Raw genomic sequence first — 22,335 nt, 5'->3', positions numbered from 1 at the left:
TTTGTTCTCAAGATTCGAAAAAATGTTTGCACTTTAAAAAATTATTCGTGCTTCCAAATTTGTTATCCGTTTCAAGTTTGTTCTCAAGATTCAAAAAATGTTTGTCAATTAGAAAAATGTTCAGGGAATTTTATAAAATTTCTTGTTATGAAAATTTGTTCGTAATTTTGAAAAACAAAACGAGTTTTCAAAATATGTACTCTGTTTCTTTTTGGTTTTTATTTTCCTTTACTTTTTTGTTGTTATTTTTCATGTTTCTTTTGTTTGAAATTTGTTTCTTTTTGGTTTTTATTTTCCTTTACTTTTTTGTTCTCAATATGAACAAATGTTCTCGTGTTCAAAATTCGAAAAAATGTTTCGTGTTTCAGAAAATGTTATGGAATTTGAAAATGTACCTGTTTACAATTTCAGAAAGTGTCCAGTAATTTTAAAAAATGTTATAGGTTTCAAAATATATTCACGATTTCAAATAAATATTTCATGTTCGTATTAAAAACAGCATGTCCGTACCAGTACATTGTTCGTAATATGTTGCGCTGCGTATATGTCACCAATGGTTGATTGGTCTTTGGCTATTGTTGCGAGATCCAGGGTTCGATTCCTAGTAAGCGCGCGATTTTTTTCCATTTTTTATTTTTTTCAGTTACGCGATACACTGCGCCAACTGGGCCGGCCCAGGTCAGACTCCTTCTGTGCGTTTGCTCGACTCCTTGCCGCAACGAGCCAGGGTTCGATTCCTAGTAAGCGCGCAATTTTTTTCCATTTTTTATTTTTTTCAGTTACGCGATACACTGCGCCAACTGGGCCGGCCCAGGTCAGACTCCTTCTGTGCGTTTGCTCGACTCCTTGCCGCAACGAGCGGCGTATAGGAGCCCTCATATGCGGCATATAGGATTTTCCCGGCGTGCCTTCGGCGCTACAGGCGCCGCGCAACCTAACGGGCGCTCGCAGCGACGTCTGGGTGGGCCGGCCCAGGACCGCGCGCCGCGAAAAAAACCCCGCAAAAAATAGCTGTCAACGAGATTCGAACTCACGACAAAGCGATTACTATCAGAGCAGCTGACCACTCCACCAACTAACTACATGTGACTATTTACTGCGCGGAATCTTTAAAACAGCAAGTTAGACGCGCTATTTATAGATGCTTCAGTTATTGCAAAACATGTTCATATATTTCAACTGAAGTTCACGAACATGCAAAAAAGTTCACCAGATCAAAAAAGTTCATATGTTCAAAAAAAAGTTCACGAATTCAAAAGAAGTTCATCTTATAAAAAAGTTCAATATATTGTAAAAAAACTGGCAAATTCAAAAAGAGTTTATGAGTTAAAAAATGTTACTTGATTATGAAAAAAAGTTCACCAAATTTGAAAAAAATCATCAAACTGGAAACAAGTTCATCAGATTTGAAAAAAGTTCATTGAATTTGGAAAAATTTCATTCCAATTGAAAAAAGTTCATCGAGTTCAAAAAAAAGTTCATTGAATTGGAAAAAAAGTTCACGATTTTCAAAAATAGTTCATCGATTTGAAGGAAAAAGTTCATCGAAAAATGAAATAACTTCAGGAATTTGAAGAAAATTTCATCAAATAAGGAAGAAAAAAACAAAACAAGAAAATGGAAAAAAGGAAAAGCGGGACAATGTAAATAAAGGAAAGGATGGAAACATGCAAAACTGCCTATGTGGCCTAGTGGTTAGCGTATTGTTTCAGCAAACAGGAGGTCAGCTGATCGAATCTTTGTTCGCGCTCCATTTTTTGCGTTGGGCCGGCCCAGCGTAGAGGTCTGCAGGCGCCAGTTTGTAAAATGCATACAAACTGGCGCCTGCAGCGCTAAATAGGAAGTGCCTTCGGCGCTCCGCGTGGTCTCAAATGGACAAAGATGCTTCGGATCTTTGGGGTGCGTTGGCGGGCCTGTGTGCGCTCTAGGCCGGATCTGAGGGTTGGGTCTAGCCCACTGAGGCACGTTGCCCTCGTGGCACCAAGTATGTTGATGCTACACGGGCGACATGGCGCGCGCAGGTGGCTTGATGCATAGTGATCCTCGTCCCCGGCAGGTTTCATCGGTGTGGGGGTGCGTCTAAGTGGGATCCTGCCCTCGCGGATGGGGAATCCTCTACAAGGGAATCCTCGCGCTAGAATTCCTATGGGCCGGCCCATTAAATTCAGGATTCACCCCCAACCGGATTTGGGAAGGTTCTAGTACCTTCCCTGAACCGTTATTTTCTTAGTTTTCTTTCTTTTTTTTCCTTTTTCTATTTCCTTTCGTTTTGCCTTTTCCTTTTCTGTTTTTTTCCTTTTTTCTTCTTCACCTTTTCCCCTTTTTAAAAATTTTATTTTCCAAACCATGAACTTTTTTGTTCATCGAATTCAAAAAATATTCACTGAATTTATTGAATGCAAAAATGTTCATCAAATCAAAAATTTGTTCATTGTATTAAAATGTGTTCATCAAATTCGAAATTTGGTCATCAATTTTCAAAAATGTTCATCAAATTTTAAATGTGTTCATTGATATAGAGAAGTGTTCATCAACTTCAAAATTTATTCACCATGTCATATCAAAAAACAAATCATCTAACTGAAAAAATGTTCATCATATTCAAAATTTATTCACAATAATGTTCAAAAATGTTTACCAAATTCTAATAGTGTTGATCAATATCCAAATTCAGCAGCATTTCTTGAAATAATGAACATTTTTGAAATCTCAAACATATTTCAAATTCATGAACATTACTCGGATTCATGGACTCTTTGGCTTCATGAACTTTTTTGAAATTCACATTTTTTTTAATTTTAGAAAGTTTGCAAAATCCCTAAATTTTTTTTTGAAAAAGATAGCTGCCTCCCCAATTTCTATATATCAGAAACCACAACGTCTTGGAACAAACATAAGAGAAACTAAAGCTAAGGAAAGATAACACGACGCATGCAATAGCCCAACAACACAGCTTAGAGACACCCTGCTACCCGAACTACGCGCAAAAGCATAAGGCCACTCCCCCCCATCCAGTGAGTCGCCTTTTTGCAGCAAAACGACTCAAGTTCCCCTTACTTCTTTTACGACCAAGCTAATATGCTAGTATTAAGGAGTCTTCTTGCAAACTTTTTTCTTCAAGGCGGCACTCTGTCGAAGGAAGAAACTTCCATTCTGCGCCTGTTCCTCCAACCCAGCATGGCCTTGAAGACTTCCGCTGCAATCAACTCAATTGTTTTTATGCCTATCTCATTATTCATTTATCTGCAAAACGAGCCAATCATGAAGCATTTATCCCTAATTATTTAAAAAAGAGAAAACAAACACGAAAAAAACTGAAAGAAGAAAATAGGGGGCTTCCTGCTGCCGCTCATGGGCCAACACAAAATGGGCACGCGGGGGCTGTGGGGGGTGCACGCTTCCGCACCTTAGCGCGTGTTGCGCCATGAGAGCTCCTGTTCGGCGCCTTAAGCGCCCGAACAGGTAGCTGGCGCCCGCTGCAACTCTTGTTGGGCCGGCCCGCTAAAAAGAAAAGCTCAGCGAACATAAACGCCAGAAAAACGAAAAAAACATCACCTCCAGGATTTGAACTCAGATCACCACATTGTTCTTCAAGAAGAGCTAACCACTAGAACGACTGAACATTTGTGATTGATAATAACGCTAACTTTATAAGACCAAGACTGTGTGTGCTATTTATTAATCCCTTAGATTTTTTTTAAACATGAATTTGAAAAGTTTCATCGACTTCCTGAGAAAAGTTCATCATTTTGGAAGAATAGTTCACAAACTTTAATAAACTTCATCATTTTTTAAGAAAAGTTCAGAAACTTAAAAAAAGTTCATCGACTTTGAAAAAAGTTTATGCAACAGAGAAAAAATTTCATCCTTTTTGAAGAAAGTTCAACCATTTCGAAAAAGAAATCATGAATTTTGAAAAAGGTTCGTTGATTTTGATAAAAAAAAAATCATGAAGTTTGAAATTAGTTCACTAATTTTGAAAAAGGTTCACATATTTAAAGAAAAAAGCATCAATTTTGAAAAAAGTTTATGCAAAAGTGAAAAAAGTTCATCCATTTCGAAAAATAAATCATGAATATTGAAAAAGGTTCATCGATTTTGACAGAAAAGTTCATCAAGTTTGAAAATGAGTTCACCGTTTTTGAAAAAATGTTCATCGGATTTGAAAAAAGTTCATCAATATAAAAAGAATGTTCACGAATTTTATAGAAGTTCATCCATTTTGGAAAAATGTCTGATTTGAAAAGTTCATCGAACAAAGAGGAAGGACATCCTTTTTCTGTTCGAACAAATAATAAAAAAAACAGAAGAAAAACGTTCCGAATAAGAAAAGGACGAACACTGAAAAAATGGAAAAAATAAATAGAAAAAATGAAAAGACATTAAGAAAAGGTGAAGAAGCAGAAACGAAGCTGCTAAAGCTGATGGTGGGGTGGTTAGCTCATCGCGTTACCGACTGTGGAGACGCATGATCGAATTCCATTACACCCGTTCTTGCGTTTTTTTGCTTTACAGCAGGAAAACAGAAGGAATAGATGGGCCGGCCCAGCATGGACAGGGGGTGTGCGCCCTGTACCATTAACCTATATCGGGCGCTGAGGGCGTCGAATAGGATTCGGTCTGCACCATATAGGAGGACTCCTGTCTGTGGTGCTACTACGCCGTGGCACGGTTGTCCCGGGCCTGCGTTGTCTGGGCATGCTCTTGCAGCGGCCTTGTATCCTGGCGGCCGCGGCGAGTTGGTCTTGGATCTACGGCGAACAGTGCAGCAGTAGTGATGGTTCCTCCCCTCTATTGGGCAATTCACCAAGATTTGGGTGGACATTACCGAGGTTCAGCTAACGCCGGGACGGCGGACACAATTAACTGGATGTGGAATGAAATCAAAATAGCATCTTTTCATCCGCCTCTGCTTACGCTATTCAGTTCGTGGGTTGCTCTTGCACGGCTTTCAGCGACATGATCTAATATGTCACATCTTCGCATGGCTGGCCATCTTAGGAAATGTCTGGCCATGGTCTGGTTTGTTGAATGTGTCGGTCGGCGGATGAAGACGACGTTCACTTGCTCGCTCAATGCCCATTTGTCAAGGCTGTCCAGGCCTCCAGGGGATCATGCATGCTGCTACGCTACAACCTCCAAACTACCTTAGCCCCCTCCAGCGACACCACCTGTCTCTTGTACTGGGTGGAGCGCTCTGTTTCCAATCCTGCTGCCCAGAATTTTTCGCAACTCAAGCTCGACCGTTTTTAGAGTATTCAACATGATGTTAGACGAGATCCCGCTTTGGAAAGAACCCGGACGCCACAAGATCATGCTCTTGGTCGATACACCATGAGAGCCTGGTTGATTCTTAGCTAACCTTGCTGTTCGCTGTACATGCGCTAGCTGTTTTTCTTCCTGTTTTATGGCTATCTGTTATGTGCACCTGCTTCTATATATTAAACGAAAAGGCTGCTCAAGTTAATAAACCACTCGGTAGCCTTGTAGACTGAGAAGAATGAAACGTAAATAGAACATTATTCAGCCCTCTAGACTCTATAAGTTTGTATTTCCTTTCTACAAGTCTTGGTAAGGAATGATATTTTGCAACCTAAACCACTAGACTTTCGGTAGTAAAATCCACACAAGGTATTTAGTGACACTTATCTTGATCCTTCCCTGGCCTTAGATATGGGAGTAATGCAGAACCCCTGAGCTTTATGCCACCTTAATCGGGAATCCTCTAATCATTGTTGTGGACTTGTGGTAACCAATTGGGGGAAGAAACGGTGGTGGCGTGTGTGACAGTGGCTGCAACATATATACACCTAATTTATTTGGCTCCACCTACATTTGACCATACAAAGTGGACGGAGAAGTGCAGGCCTAAAATTATGCATTCACATATGTTGTGCAGATCATAGTAGTGGTGATGAATCCAACATCCTTAAGAATGCTCTTACTACTCAAGCACCGTCTCATTTATCTTAGTCTCATTTTATTTCAAGTTTTCACCCTTTCGTTCATAGTCTAGATAAAACCCCTCTTTGTTTTTTCCTAGCAAACCATAAATGTAAACTTTTTCTAAACTCTGGGACGGTTGTGAGCATAGTTGCATTCGTGGTCACGAGCTGCGGGGTCGGTAGTTTCATCCTTTTCACTCCCTATGGATTTAATACTTAAATATCACAAATTATGCTATAAGCCATATGTACTTGTAGGACATAAACATCATTAATAGGACACCTGCCCCATCTATACAATGGTATCACTGACCCCAAGGCAATGACGGGCCAGAAGCGCGCCAGCGATGATATGCCTCTCTCGTCGGTAGTGCTAGTCACAACTGTAATATTGCTTGTTGCTAGTGTCTATTCTCATGGTGTAAATATGCTTATCATTATTGACAATATGTGGAATTTAGCTGAAGTGCTTTATAGTTTAGGGCAAATTGAATTTATACCCTTAGTTGGGTCACCCTCGACTGATTTGCCCCTAATTTTGGAAAACACGCGGTCTTGCCCAGCTTTGACAGCTCCCCTTGCGTTTTTGCCCTTCCGGCATATCTCCGTCCAGTCAGCGTCGTTTGACCGCAAACGACGCATTACTTTGGATATTTTTGCCCCTGTCGGTGCTATACATGATACCCCTTCGTCCTCAATGTGCTAGCACAAGCAAACAGAGGATAGCGAGAGCACCGGCGAGGAAAAGGAGTGGGAGGCAAGGCGTGTCGTGGTAGAGCAAGGAGCGGTGACGCATGGCGAGCTCGAGCTCTTCCATCTTCTCGCCGGTGGTCGGAGAGGTAAGTAAAACTCCGGCAACGCTTCTTCCCCCCCCCCCCCCCCAATGCGTTCTAGGGTTTGTGATAATTGGGGAAGTTTCTGATTTAGGTTGATGGGGTCGGGATTGTGGAGCATGTCTCCGAGTTCTATCTTCCAGATGAAAGTTATTGCGGATTGGAGCTTTTATCAAAGCATCGCTGCCCTGGTCATGGCCTTATTCCTGCCTGGCGTGTTGCGCGGGGAGGAGCTAACACTGGCCGCCATTTTTAGGGTGTCCTCTAGATGTAAGATCTTGTGAATTATACCATGTTAAAGATGTTGTTTATGCAATCTCTAATGTTTTGTTAGTTTGATGCTCAAGCAGTTACCACATGAGTGTCACTGGGTCGTTTGGGTTGATCCTCCTCCTCCATTGCGTGCCGCCCTTGCTTTTGAAGACTTGCACGCAGAGCTAGAACAAAGCTGGATCAGAAGCCACAAAATGCAGAAGCAAAACATGGAGCTGTCAAAGAAAAATCTTGCTTTGAAGAAGACAGTGAGAGAGAGAGATGAGATGTTGCGTCTTCTGGCATTGTTGTTTGTAGGAATGTGTGTTGCTGTGTTTTTTGTGTTCTAGTTTCTAGCAGTTGTTGAAGAAAGTGTGTGTGAGAGAGATGTGTTGAATGTTGTTTATGATGCACTATTGTATGCTAATTTTGAAGATCATGATTCACTGCTGATGCTTGTGACATTGTACCAAATACATATTTATTCCATATATAGTGCCAAATTCAGCAAATAGAGCAACACACACTAGCAAATAGAGCAACCAATTGTACCAAATAGAGCACATATTTTACCAAACTGACATTGTACCAAATTCAACAAACTCACATTGTACCAAATTCAAGAAACTGACATTGTACCAAATAGAACAAACTGACATTGTACCAAATAGCAGTTGTTGAACAAACGGACTAGAACTTAAGTGCATAACAACAAGATAACATCACTGGCAAATATAACATAGCACTAGAACTTAAGTTTCTTGCTCCTAGTGTTCTTGGCCTGGTTTGGAGCTAGCATTGCCTTGCTTCTAGTGTTCTTGGCTGGGTTTGGAGGTTCAACTGCTGCTACTGCTCTTTGAACACTGCTTTCTTGCTCCTGTTCCACAACTGTTTTCTGCTTGACACACCTTGGAGAAGCTCCTCTTGCTGCTGCCCTTTTATAATTTTTCCTAGGGCTAAAACAAGTGGAAGCACATCACAATTTGAAAGATTTTATAAAGCAGTAAGATCAAAACATGTAAGAATTTGTAAGCCAAGATCTTATACCTGACTGCACAACTAGCTCCTGTAGATGCATCATGTGATGGCTCCTTTGGTGGTGCCATCTGCTGCTGAAGAACATCAGGTGTTGTCTCATCCTCCTCCTCCTCCTGTTGTATTTCTGCTTCTGCTGGTTCATTGGCTGTACGATGATCATCTGCATTGTCTGCTCCCCAATGTTCATCTTCTCCAAAGGCTGGATCAACAGATTGTTTGCAGCCCTTGGCTTTGTGTCCACATCTCCCACACCTTTTGCACTTGTGCTTCCTAGGACCAAGGCCTTTTCCTTCAGTGCTACTTCTAATCCTTTGCTTTCTTGGTCTGCCTGGAGCTCTATGTTGAAGAGGAGCACACAATTTGAATCCAGGATCTATAATGTCCCACTGTTGCTTGCCTTCTAGAGCTGGGAGGTTCTCAGCATAAGTAGCTCTGAACATGTCAACTGAATAATATTTGTGCACATACTGATCTATCCCACTTGCTTCACCTCTTTAGAGCAGTGATAAAGAAAAGTGCATGGATGCATGGTTTATCTGTGATCTGGCACTGTCTGCAACTGCAAGACCAGCGCTCTAAGTCAACAGGGTACATCCATTCTCTCTTCTCACTATCAGTAGCAGTCACCTCTGCCTCTGTTGGGCTTCTCCTCACTATACTCCTTTGCAAACCTTTGGTTTTCTCGATTAACACCTTCATAACTGCTGGTATGATGTAGTACCCAATGAAATGGTCAGAGGCAAATCTGTTTCTTAACTCCAACTTCTCCATGATATACTGCCTAATCTTGTCTAGCAGATCAACTATGTGCAGGCTCTTGTATTTTTTGATTCTGGAGTCGAATGACTCAGCTAGGTTGTTATTGACATAGTCAACTTTGCTAATCTCATTGAAATCAGCTCTTGCCCATGTTTTTGTGTGGTGTTCCTCTAGATATTCCTTTACTGTGGGCTTGCTTTTCAACTGGTTCAAGTGATAGTTGTGTTTCTTGATGCTACAAGTTAGTGAGCATGGCCACAAATTATCATCACAAAACTTCCCCTTGAATTTCTTGCTGAAATTTTGGGCCAAGTGCCTCATGCACTCTCTGTGCTCCACTCCAGGGTAAACATCCTCAACAACAGTTTCCAATCCCTTGCAAGCATCAGTATGTATCACTAAACCTTCTGGATGACCTATTACTTTCTTTAGGTTGCTAAAAAACCAAGTCCAACTCTCAATTGACTCCCCTTCCAAAACACCATATGCAACAGGAAATAACCAGTTGTGTCCATCTAGTGCACATGCTGCCACAAGTTGCCCTCTGAACCTACCAGTCAGTGCAGTAGCATCTACAGCTAGGTATGGCCTACACCCCTCCAGAAAACCTTTTTGACATGCTTTGAAGCACACAAACACCCTTCTAAAGCACTCCTTGTAGAACTTCTTGTTATTCATCTTGTACTCAACTGTGTGCTTCTCAATTTCCGCAATACTGCCTGGTGATGCCCTCTCTACTTCAGCTTTGAAACTATATAACAACTGAAAGCTATCACTATACTTTCCATACAGTTTGTCAAGTGCAATCTCTTTGCCATGGTAGCATCTGTCATACGGCACCTCCACACCATATTTCTCTAACAACTTGCTCTGAATTTCCTTTGTACCAATTCCTAGATTTGCTTTGATCCAAGCCATAGAAGCATCCGCTATCCATCTTCTTTTTGCAGCTCTCAATCTCTGAGATCTATTCACACTAGGACATGTATGCTGATATGGGTTGACTTTAATCTGAAACAAACCAAAAAAACAATGAGATTAGTACAGAAAATGCAATACCTGAAAATAAACTAAAATGCAATACCTGGAAATGAAATACCTGAAATAGTGTGCTCTTCCTCATTAAAGAGGCATGCAGTCTCCACTTGCATTTCTCATAAGCACATTTGACAGTAAACCTTGTTGGATCACTTTTCAGAGTAAGGAACTCAGTTTCAGACTTGATTGAGAAGATTGGAACTGCATTTCTGCAGTCAACTGCACTAGGGAAAACCACACCTTCACCAATACATGGATTTTCCTTGTCATACATCTTTACAGGTCTGTCCTCTTCTGCATCTTCAAAAACTCCCATCTCAACATCCTCTTGCTTCTCATCCTCATCTGCATCTGAAAATTCTGCAGGAACGTACTCTTTATCTGCTACATCTCCTTCATCATTATTGTGCTGGACATATCCAGGATATAGAACCTCATCCTCCACACCAGGTGCATCAGGCAATGCCTCCTCCACAACAGGATCAAGTGGCTTCTTTTGGTTTTCTTGGCTTTCATTGACAGTTGCAGTTGCATAAGCACTTGGTGTTCTAGGACCACTTGGGGTTCTACTACTAGCCCTAGTTCTGGATGTATATGGCCTGGAACTAGATGTGTTCACACATCTCTGACCTCTAGTTTTTTGTATAACTGTGATTTCCAAATTGCATGACATAGTTGTTGCATTACTTGCAAAGATCAGACCTAACTATGCATCACACTGCACAGGGACCCAACAAAGTTTGGAACTATCCCAATATCTGATCTCCACAGCATCAAACAATCCCCATGGATACTTGGCACAAATGGCAGCCCTAAAATTAGTATATGATCTAGTGTTGTCCACAACTAAAGGAAAAGTGAATCCACAATCTTTTCCTTTTGTACCAACAGAAAATAGAACAGTGGTCTCCATTTGAACTGAAAGAAAGAATGCTGCAGCTGGATCCATCCTATGGGGGAACAATATCCAGTGACAAAACGCACAAACTTTAGACTAAACCCTAAATACAAGCAAATCTCATCTGAAAAAACTGAGAAAATCAGGTTTGCTACTAACCCTGGGGGGATTTGCCGTGCAGATCCGCCCCCGCTTGTCGCCGTTGGTGCAGATCCGCCACCGCTTCTCGCCGTTGGTGCAGATCCGCCACATGAGCTTCCCTTGTCGTTGTTGGTGCCGCCACACCCGCCTTCTCCGTGCTGCAGTGGAGGTGTGTTGTTCCTACCACCACAGCGGCCACCGCCGACGCTTTCTCCACTCTTCCCCATCACCTTGCAATGGATCTGGCCGCCCGCGCAATGGATCTGGCCGCCCATCGCTCGGCGCCACAATTTAGGGTTCGTCAAAGGGGAAAAGAGAGAGCAAGAGTGGGGAATGAGAGAGTGCGAGTGAGCACGGGGGCAAGCGGTGTCCAAAGTAACGCGTCGTTTGCGGTCAAACGGTGCTGACTGGACGCAGACGTGTCGGAAGGGCAAAAACGCAAGGGGAGCGGTCAAAGCTGGGCAAGACCGTGTGTTTTCCAAAATCAGGGGCAAATCAGTTGAGGGTGACCCAACTAAGGGCATAGAAACAATTATCCCTATAGTTTATAATAGAAAATGATGAAAGCTTTTTATACCATATTACCAAACATGTGGTGAAAAATAAATACATCTGGCGCGAGCTTCCACTGCTTATTCTCACCTCTTACGAATGTACTCGTACACACAACACTTGAGAATTACAATGTCATACGTGGCAACACTTATTATTACATTAGTATCGACCCCAATAATACCTATCGGGCCACTAGTAATGCATAAAAGTGTTATATTACTAAAGAGGTAATCTTCATGGGCAATTGGAGTTCTTCCCTGGCCCCCCATAGTAGATGTAAGTACCCATGTCGCTAGACATACCATTTTTTGCATTATAGCAGTTCTGTTGCTTAGCTATAGTCTTCACATCACTTGGTGGTTTGAGATTATTGGACGAATCTACCACTTGTATGTTCTTGATATAACTAGCCTTGCCAAACCCTTCCTCAGGGAAGTGTCCACTACCCATCTGTGTGGAAGTTTGGCCGGCATCGGGTGAGAATACCTCACCGCCCCATTGTACAGTAGATGCACTATCAGCCAAGTATGAGAATATCAATGATGGCCAATAACCCACATTATTCGTTCCCACTTGCAACCACCAATTGCCACTCTTTGGGTCCTGCAAGCCAAAATTAATTTAGCAGAGAACAAGGTAGAAAAGACATTGAGCAGGAAATATAGTTTATATCCCTTAAGTTCCAAAATCTTGGCCAAAAAAACACTAAGTCTGGGGTGTCACAACACAAAAGTGAGTTCATGCGTTCTCTATGTTCACTATGAAATGTTTTATTGCCCTTTTATGGCAATATAATAGAATATCATAATTGATGTCTCCTCTACAAATAAGTTTTACAGAAACTCTGCTTAGGCGCAACAAATAAGTGAAACCTTTCAGTTGGTAAGTTTGACAAAGCAGGCCCGATTGTTATTGTGCATGTCAACACATAAGCTGTTTTTGTGGACCTCGGTTTGTAGGTGTAGCATTTCCCAGAATGGAAATATAAACTTATCAATTTTCTAGCAAATTTCAGATATTATATTGGGGAGTGGTTCCTATTGACCATGCAAAGAAAGGAAACTATATTACTATTGGTGGCAATGCCATTATGCATTAGTTCCTAGAAATTCTAAAATGGAAAGTTCCTTTGAAGTTTGTTCAAAGAAAAGTTTTTAGGTACTCTCAAACATTGGCTTATCCATCTTGATCCCAAGGGCTAAGATTAAAGGAGAATACAGAACCTTTTTCGCTTATCTATCATGTGTATTTAGTTTTTTTCTTTGGAAATTCAAGGAAGTTAGTGAGTTTGTTTCCTGGCCGATTAACTATATAAAAACATTTATACAAGGATTTTTCTCCTAAGTAACGCCATGCACACAGAATAATCAAATAGTTTGTGGTACCTTAAAAGCTTGTAGAGATATGTAGTGTACACATGATGTAGGCATTTGACATGCATTAGTGACACGACTTATCCATAGTGGCATAAGAATAAGTGATAATTGAACATTGTGTCATAAACTAAAGAATACCATGTCACACTATGTATGAGATGGCATGTTAGTAGTTGATAAATACTCCCCGTAATCTGGTCACTACTACCCCCTCTGCCCTAGAATTGTAATGTGTATTAAAAATCGAGAGAGATGCGCCATTGCAGGTAGAAATATTTATGAATAGTAGCTTCAAGGACCAATTCTATAAGCCTAAACAAACCCTTTGAACTCTTCTATGGTATGTGAGTTCTTGTAAAGATGTGTTACATGTTGGATAGAGAAAGTACAAAATACCCCGTTTATATTGTCTCATCGCTCCCATTCTTAATTCAAATATTATCAATACTCATGAGTTTCCATATTGGTTGAGTATTCAGCAAGGATATGAATAAATAACAAAAAGAACTAAAAAGGTATGGATGGCACCACGCCGAACTGCCACATGATTGTGCATCAGGTCACATGATTAACATGCATGTGTGTGGAGTTTTTGAAACATGTTGATACTCAAATTCAAAACTTGGGAAGTATCTATCCATTCTAGGCATATCACTTTTTGTCTCATATTTTGAATTTGCAGTGATAATCACAAGTTATCAATGCTAGATGGTAACAAGAGATAGGCCAGATGAACACAGATAAATGTATTTCTGCTATTTTGTAACAAGAGACGACACAAATAATTACCAAAGCACCAGCGCTAGTGGATACACCTTGGAGAGTTTATTGCTACCAACTATTGTGATGCATCAACACAAATGCTTTAGTATCGATTCCGATTTATCGGTACATGGGAGCTGACAGGGATGAGTTTTTTTAGTACCGATGTGAAATTAGATATTGCTTATATAAATGTGGAAAGTAATGGAGTCTATATGTAAAGACATGCACATTAATAATATTTACATATAACCTTGAGACATTGTAACGAAAGTCGACTCAGTCAGTCAAACAAGACAATGACACACTCAACCTCCTAAATTACTTTCTCATATACAACAACCACACATGCTCTAGATGATGCATGTAAGCATGCATCTAGGGTGAAAGGACTCCTATGCTATGAGAGGACGATCTTGTGGTGCAGACGTTACATAAAAGTCCACACGACGTGTAACTATTATTAGCCAGTCAATCTATTACTAAAATGGCTTAAACTTGACATGACTTAAAAACAATAATTGAGGTCTATTTTTTTCAACTCTAACTAGGTAAGGAGGAGTAACTTATTAGAAACCTGTTCAATGGCTGACATGGATTCTTTTTGCCCCTTCAAGAATTTTATTTATGATGTTTAATGTTGAAGTATAAGTGAATTGATCACTCCTCCACATCAGTTTAAGCGTTTGAGTCGAACTGGTCAGTGCATGCAACTGAAAGCCAGAAGTGTTGAGTTATAATCCTAATGGGTCCAATAAAACGATATGAAATCCTAGAGGGTGGAATAAAATAAAATTGATTATAGCCGACTCCTATTTCCATGTTTGAGGCCTAAGGGATCCTACACATGAGGGGGCATGGGAGTTAGAGTATAAGTGAGCTACTCACCTTTCTCCATCACTTTTAAGCTTTTGAGTTGAAGTGGTCTGCGCACCCTACTAAATACTACGGATGTGAAATATTATTGTGTCATATTACCTTCCAAACTAAAATATCCAAGTCATATTGTGTGCCTCCATAGGTGGAGACCGGGGATATGGTACCACCAAGGGCAATCTGATTATCCGTTTGGACGAACCCTGAGCACTTTAGGTTGTAACATCCTGTTTGATATGCATCATGCTACAATATTACACAACAAAAGAAAATTAGTATATTGATGTTATTCCCAGCATTAATAAAAGATGGACTTAATATGACTACTGATGAAGATAAAATAAAATTAGGTGTTTATCTTACAGTCGAGAAGATGAAGAGTCTAGCATTGTTATCATTATACATTTGTGGGTAAACCTGCAATTTTTGTAGAGAGAATAGCGCCATTAGCCTCAATGAAAGAGATTGCACAACTTAATGCACCATGACAACATGTTTAGGTCTTATATAATAACATGATGTTAGCTATCTATAAGAATGGAGATGCAGGACTTGCTTGTTAGAGAGAGAGAGAGAGAGAGAGAGAGAGAGAGAGAGAGAGAGAGAGAGAGAGAGAGAGAGATTGTTCTTTCATGCGAGCAGAAAAAAGCTAGACGATCTCTAAGTCTTTTCAGTCTGCTTGTTTCTCCCTTGCTTCCATTGAGACTATCGACATACAATGTGTCACCTTGCCAACAAATGAACCAACATAAGAAATACTCATGCATCCCTCAATTGAATGTTTTTTCACCAGCTTGATTACGCTCACCCAACAATAATGTTTTGTCCCTTTGGCATTTGTGCTTGAACATCAATTTGGATGTTTCTTTCTTGTTCATTTGATTCCCTTTTGATGTACACAAAATCCATATATATCTTTGAAATCCTTTTATAAATGGATATAGTTTTTGTATAGCACGGAATATTATCAAGAATAATTTCACATGCCTACCTCCCTAATCCACGAACCCATTCTCCTACAGGAACAAGGAAGACTTGTGTATTTTATTAGAGACATAATAACTTGATGTTCGTGGATGATTTTGAGGTCCTCAACTAATCAAAATTTCTGACCCTTCCTCCTTTTTCATATACATATGTGGATACTATGCAATTTTGTCCTGATATGATAGACGTCCTTCACAAGTTACTTTATATGTTTAAGCATCTTTATTCATAGTTCTTCCCATTTGCATTGCAATCCTGTGTGTTTGACTTGTGTTTAGTTCAAACCTTAGATTGAGTTGTGAGAGCTCATGTTGTAGCCACCCAGCCGTCCATCATGACTTCATCAATCCTAGTATGATCTTACATAGTTTAGTTGTATGAATTTTATTCGTCCACGCATTATGTCAAAATGATTTTTTTTGGTAAGATAGATTCTACATGATAAACTCCACTCTTAGTTAGTACAGTGCTGAAAACAACGCTTTAGCCTACACAAAAGTGCAGAGATGTTGGACTTCCTCTATCAAAGACAATGAGTGCAGTTGAATTTTCGAACTATTTGAAGTTGGAGTGCGTAAATTGTAAATATGTTATAAAATTTACTCTGGATATAATAAATTTATTTTAAGTAGCAACTTTCTTGCCATAAAGTATCAGTATAATTTAACATGGATTGTTATCGCCATTGCCATGTGACTCATTATGGAAACATCTTTTGTGATTGCCACAACATAGAAATAGACATCCTAATAACTTCATGCAACCTATATGCATGCAAGGTTTGATGGTGGCGCAAGGGGGCACACACATGACCTGGGTTGCCTGGGTCGCATCCTAGTTCATGAAATAGGATTTTCTTTGATAATTGTAGCAGTTTTGACATTATTTGACATGGTGGCATGAGTTCGGTCTGGGATTTCCTAGGGCCCGTCCCGAACCTGCCTGTTCCACTAACAACACATGTCAAACAAGTATACTTTGAGTTTGGAAGAATGTTTACATATAGTTAGATTTTCTTTCTTTATAATGGAGTGGTTGCTTTAGTTCCATTTTCAGGTTTGTTGCCTCAAGCTTAACAATCCATGAATTGTGACAATTAGTTGAAAATCTACTTAATTTAGTTGTGTGTTAATCTCCTTTTTTAGAATTAAATGCTACTACAAGTCTTCTAGATTGAAAAACAATCCACTATGAAAGTTGCCTTTAATTATATCCACAAATAACACATGTACATGTATAAAGACAAGATTGTCTATACTTTATAGCTTGCTAAATGCATTTAGCTCTTAAAAGTAATGCTTCTAGCACAACTTAGGAAAGAAAGAAAAAGTTTTTACCAATGGAGAACATAGACTAGCTCATACTTATGTTCTGCTTCTTTCATAAAGACATATATCATGAATATACTAGAAGTCGAAAAGTAGAGTTTAGTAAATATTTTATGGAGGTGGGGTTCCCTCTGTGGACTGACCTGCCATCCTACTTCAATGGTATTGAGGTCGTTTCCCTGATAGGAACCCCCACTAATCCAGAATTGGGCCAAGCTGAAGTCATTGGCTCTCGCAATCATTGGTTGCCACAGATTAAAAGTGGCTTTGGTTCCATGGCACTTATCAACACTTGTAGATGCGATAGCATGCTGCTCAATGGGAGAGAAAACAAAGTTAAATGGTCACTTTTAGGAATAATGATTGTAACAATCAAAGAGGAATATTATGACTCATATGAACATGATTCTTTAATGGCCTTTGTACCTGGTGGCCCCTCGTGATATTGGTTGTGTCAGGGTCATTGATTGAACTAAGGTTTGGGATGCTCCTGGGCCTCTTTTTGCCATACCTCTTGATGGAACTAGCCCTTAGAACATCCTGCTCCTTTGTCCTCTGGATTGGTATGGTGTTCTCGGGGCACTTACCATTTTGATGCCATGTCTGGGTTATTGGATGGGGTGCGATGGTGGGGTCATGATACATACCTCCTGGGTTGTAAGAAGGCCGCATCTGAAAGTTGACGGTTGAGTGATATCATGATATGTGTGTGTAATAGTGTGGGGCACTACAACTTGTTTGCAACCAACAATGATATGAAAAGTGAAATGGTGTTGCAATGTATTACCTGGATAGTATGGTTTTTGAGGAGAGGATGGTCGAATGCAGGCTGTTTGGAAATGTGCACACAGTCTATGACATCTCCATCCGGGCTCTATTAATTTGGGGAAATCATTGGTTGCAACAAGAAAAGGGAGAATATTACAAGCAAATTGACAAATGTTAGATCTTCTGTACATATGTTACTTCTAGACGACGCGTCACACATAATTAATTTAATGCTGTCTATTTTCGGTGATTGCATACAACTGTAGCTTTTAAATTTATTTAAGCGAATATCCGCTGGTTAATTGGCACTGATCTTTAATTTTAAAACAATTTGTTAACTCTTGGTCATTCTGGATCGAAGCTTTTGATGTTTTACATTAGAAGGATTATTGCCGTGGTGTTTTGACTCTCGGGTGCATCTGCACCTGAGGTGAACAGTAAATTCGTTTGAAATATTTAAAATATAAAAAGAATCTGAATTTTTTTGTGATGCTAGATGCTCATATGTGTAAGTCCATGCCAAATTTCGTGGAGTTTCGACATTTTAGTAGCTGTCAGCAAAAAAAAAGTTGGGGGCTGTACATACTGTTTTGACCGATTTTGTGTTTTTTGTCAGGAGCTCCTCAGATGTCCGGACAAGCTGAAATTTGACATGTAATAATGCGTAGTACTGCTTATGCTTATGCATGGCTTGTGAGAGGACGACAAACAATTAATAGCACATACGACTAAACATGTTTATATATAGATAGACTTCTTCTCTCTGGTTTTGTCGCTCAGCACAAGCATGTTGATTTGCAACGCATCACTTCTCCTCTATTGGGCAGGCTGAACGTACATATGCTTATGCATGTACCTGAAAGCTTGCGACAGGAGGCTTGTTGAGCCGCCTGAGGAGGCTTTGCGCCTCCCGTCGCCGCTGCTCCAAACTCTCCGCGGTCTTCGCCGGCGCGGCCAACACCGCGGCTGGGCCCTCCAAGAAGAGAAATGACAGAGCCACCGCGAGCGCGACCAAACACGCTCGAGTCGCTGCCATTGAGCGTTGTAGGTACGTTACTGTGTTGAATATCACAGCTAGATGAGCTATTGGGTAGTAGCTAGCTTGGGCGTTTTATAAGGCTGAAACTTGTGCATTCTTGACTAGTCAGCAAGCAAGCAGACATGTATAGGAGTACAAGTGCTATCGGACAGCATGTTCCCATCCAAGTGAAATGAATTTTTTACGGAAGCAGGTGGCGTGTACGTACGTACTGGACTAGTATTGGACTGCATGTGGACGTCCAATTGAAGTTCTTACAGAAGCAGCTGGTCTATACATAGTACTCCCTTCGTTTCTAAATGTAAGTCTTTGTAGAGATTTCACTATAAACCGCATACGGATGTATATAGATGCATTTAAGTTTAGATTCATTCATTTTGCTCCGTATGTAATTCACATAGTGCAATCTCTACAAAGACTTATAAAAATGGAGGGAGTACTATTGACTGCATGTCCGCGTCCAATTGGAATTCTTATTACAGAGGCAGCTGGCGTATACGTAGACGTTTATGTCCTCCGGTTCCATGAGAAGTGCAGTGCATGTTCCCGCCTTGCATAAGTCTAGTTGAAAAATCTGGTTCAATTCCCGGACGGGCAGTGCATGTTAAGTTTGACCGTTCGGACTGGCCTGTAGAAACCGTGTTGCTCGGGCCAAGGTTCCACCGATAGCTCCGTTTAACTGTGTTGCTATGCTTGGCCCGCCGTGTGGCCGCCGGCAACGCGGTTGACGATGCACTAGTGGCCACCGTGTGACACCCGTTCGTTTTTTCTTCGAGAAGGAGAGTTTTTTTCCATGATAATACATGTCTCATTCATATCATAAAGAACAAAATACAAGTCACGTAAAGACCGACATGACGAAACTGAATAGATAGCAGAACATCTCTGAGCTTGACACCAACGTCCGTCACCTGCCTTCGGCACCACCTCAGTAGCCACCGAAGAAAAGAATGGCGAATCACCTCCACACCCGAGCTCGACGCGGCTCCATCGCTGATATGCAGCTTTGCGGACCTCCAAGGTAGCTCACCAAAAGTGAAGCCCTTACCGTTGAACGAATCAGACCGGGGCAACACCCCAAACACGCCATCGAACTCCAGATCTAGCACCCCACCACGACTAAAACGCCGAAGGAGGAAACCATATCTGCCATCCACGAACCACGAGCCCAGCACATGCTCCGTCTTCCAGATGTCGTCGATGCAGACCACAATCTGCATCCACTCCTCGACTACCTCCCAAGCTTCGCGCCGACGCTGGAGCAAACGCCATCGCAACGGCGGAGCCCGAGGACACATGTCCACCACGAGGATGCCGCCGCCGCCACGCCATCCTTGCTTGAACAGACTGGTTTCCAAATCCATCCCCAACCATAGGACTGATGGCCTCGTCAGGGAAGGATCCGAAGAATCTTTATTCAGGGTTGTCATCGTCGCCGCCGGAGCAAAGATGATGAACAACCTATAAACCTAGACTACGAAAGAGTAAAAGCGATCCACACGCGTGGATCCGGCGACCCCCCCCCCCCCCCCCCACCACCACCACCGACGACCGAGGTCGTCGGTGTAGGGGGCCGCCGGAGAGCGGCGTTGGAAGATCGGCCTCCCCTGGCGGCGGCTAGGGTTCCAGCCGCTAGGGACGAGAGGAAAACAGGAACCCGGTATCTATCGAGAAGGAGAGTTAACCAAAGTCCAGTCTAATACCATCTACACTCCACTAAAAAAAATACCAAATACACATTGGAGAAAAAGCAGCTTTTTTGCGAGAAATAAAAACAGTATTGCATTCAACAAACTTGATTTGTTTAAAAATGCATTTCGCAGCCCCCAGTCTCCACATTTCCAAATATTACCGGATCTCTTGTAGTGTGGTGGTCGCAGCGAAAATATTGTTGTTGAAGATTCTGCTGTTTTGCTCCAGCCATATCCTCCACGATACCAGTATCAACATGGACTTGATTCCCTTCTTGTGTTCTGCCGCCGTCTTCGGTACAATTGATAACCAAAGCTCTTTTGAATTATCTGCCTTTGGCCAGCATGCAGGGTTTAGGGACGCACAGCCAGACCAAGAAGCAGCCGCCTGCCAGATCGTCCCAGCGTGCTGGCATTCCCATAGAATGTGTAGCGAGGTCTCCAAGTTCCGCATGCAGAGCCAGTAGAAGTAGTCATTTCGCCAGCCGCGGCGCTGCAAGCGATTGGCACACCAGAGCCTATCAAGCATGAGCAACCATATTTTTTTTATCAAAGAAGTGCTTTCCCCTTCCGATTTTCATTACTGAAAACCAGGCTTACAGAATTCAAAGGACAGGCAGCACAAAACAGGTTCACAATTTTACATAAGACGATTGAAACCGGCCAAAAGGACCAACACAGGCCCAACATGAACAAAGTCCATCAACACATCTAACAGAGTCATTGACCTAATAACTAGTAACTAGCAGGCAACAAAAGGACTTGGAACAGCAGCAGAAGACGAAGGAGTTGCAGCCATCATCCAGGGTAGCCTTGCCACATTGATTCGCCATCCCTGCCCAGCTGTGTACACCTCATTTGCTGCCCGTTCTAGTACTCTTGCCTCCAGTTCCAGCAGTTTTCTTGGTGGCTCCTTTGTCTGTAAAATGGACCAGTCAATCAACCATCGAACTATTAGTTTGATTATTTGAAAAGGATTATTAATCCTTTTTTTCTCAAAAATAATTGCATTTCTGCTTTTCCAAATTGCCCAGAATAAAGCAGAAACCCCAACCATCACCATTTTCTTACCTTCTTTGCAGAATTTGCTAATCCATCCCCCAAAACATTCTTTAACACTAAAAGGAATGGTTTTCAGACCACAAACACATCTAACCAGGCTCCAAAGCAAAGAAGCCGTAGAGCAAGTGAACATTAAATGATCAATAGATTCATCTTGTCCACAAAACACACATTCTTTCCCCCTTTCCACCCTTTTTTAAGTAAGACATCCCTAGTCAAAATACTTTTCTTGTTTACTAACCACAGGAAGACTTTAATTTTTGCAGGAACTTTGATTTTCCACAGGTATTTCTATGGAAATTTTAAGCCAGACGTAATCAGTTCTTTGTATAAAGATTTAACAGAGAATTTTCCATCAGCAGACAGAGTCCATTTGATCTTATCTTTCCCTCCATCCATTTTAATTTTCTCATATCTGCTTTTCAAAGCATTCCATAGCTCTAAAGTTTCCCCATGTAGTGTCCTTCTAAATTTGAAGCCTCTCCATCCTTTTTGGATGGCCTCATATACAGTAATTTTGTGGTCTCAAAACAAATATCATAAATTCTAGGGTAGGCATCTTTTAAGGGCTTGTCATCCACCCAAGTGTCCTCCCAAAATCTAATGTTTTTCCCTTCCCCAGGTTCTTTTTTCACGAATTTGTAGAAGATATTCTTAATATTTAGCAAACTAGCCCAGAACTGAGAATCTCCCGGGTTTTTTCCACTAAAGCTAGACATCGATTATTATTATATTTCCTTTTTAGGACCTCTTGCCACATCCCCTCTTCTGTTTCCATTTTCCAGTACCACTTAGCTAGCAAGGCTTTGTTCATCATCTCCAGATTGAGAATCCCTAGACCCCCCACCTCTTTGGGTAGGCAACACTCCTTCCAATTAACTAGATGATATTTCCTAACATTCTCATCTTCTTGCCACACCAATCTAGCCCTGAAAAAATCAGCTTTTTTAATGATTCCTTTTGGGATAGCATAAAAGGACATCATGA

The 22,335-nt window shown here is 41.2% G+C and overlaps 2 protein-coding genes across 2 annotated transcripts; both read right to left on the bottom strand.

Annotated features, from left to right (window-relative positions):
- Positions 1–7,806: 7,806 nt before the first annotated feature.
- LOC123117889 (uncharacterized) lies at positions 7,807–10,029 on the bottom strand. Its single transcript, XM_044538556.1, has 3 exons — positions 9,927–10,029; positions 8,078–9,838; positions 7,807–7,986 (listed from the first exon to the last, which is right to left on the bottom strand). Exons 1-2 carry the CDS (start codon positions 9,948–9,950, stop codon positions 8,555–8,557), a joined length of 1,308 nt encoding a protein of 435 aa, XP_044394491.1. The 5' UTR covers positions 9,951–10,029; the 3' UTR covers positions 7,807–7,986; positions 8,078–8,554.
- A 1,464-nt stretch (positions 10,030–11,493) lies between these two features.
- LOC123117888 (uncharacterized) lies at positions 11,494–18,693 on the bottom strand. The gene is made up of 7 exons (XM_044538555.1): positions 18,413–18,693; positions 17,576–17,662; positions 17,215–17,460; positions 16,932–17,099; positions 14,837–14,890; positions 14,576–14,719; positions 11,494–12,062 (listed from the first exon to the last, which is right to left on the bottom strand). The coding sequence occupies exons 1-7, from the start codon at positions 18,590–18,592 to the stop codon at positions 11,694–11,696; spliced, it is 1,248 nt and encodes a 415-aa protein (XP_044394490.1). The 5' UTR covers positions 18,593–18,693; the 3' UTR covers positions 11,494–11,693.
- Between the last annotated feature and the right edge of the window lie 3,642 nt (positions 18,694–22,335).

The sequence above is a fragment of the Triticum aestivum genome, chromosome 5B (genome assembly GCF_018294505.1).
Source record: "Triticum aestivum cultivar Chinese Spring chromosome 5B, IWGSC CS RefSeq v2.1, whole genome shotgun sequence".
NCBI lineage: Eukaryota > Viridiplantae > Streptophyta > Magnoliopsida > Poales > Poaceae > Triticum > Triticum aestivum.
This window is presented reverse-complemented; position numbering and strand designations above follow the sequence as displayed.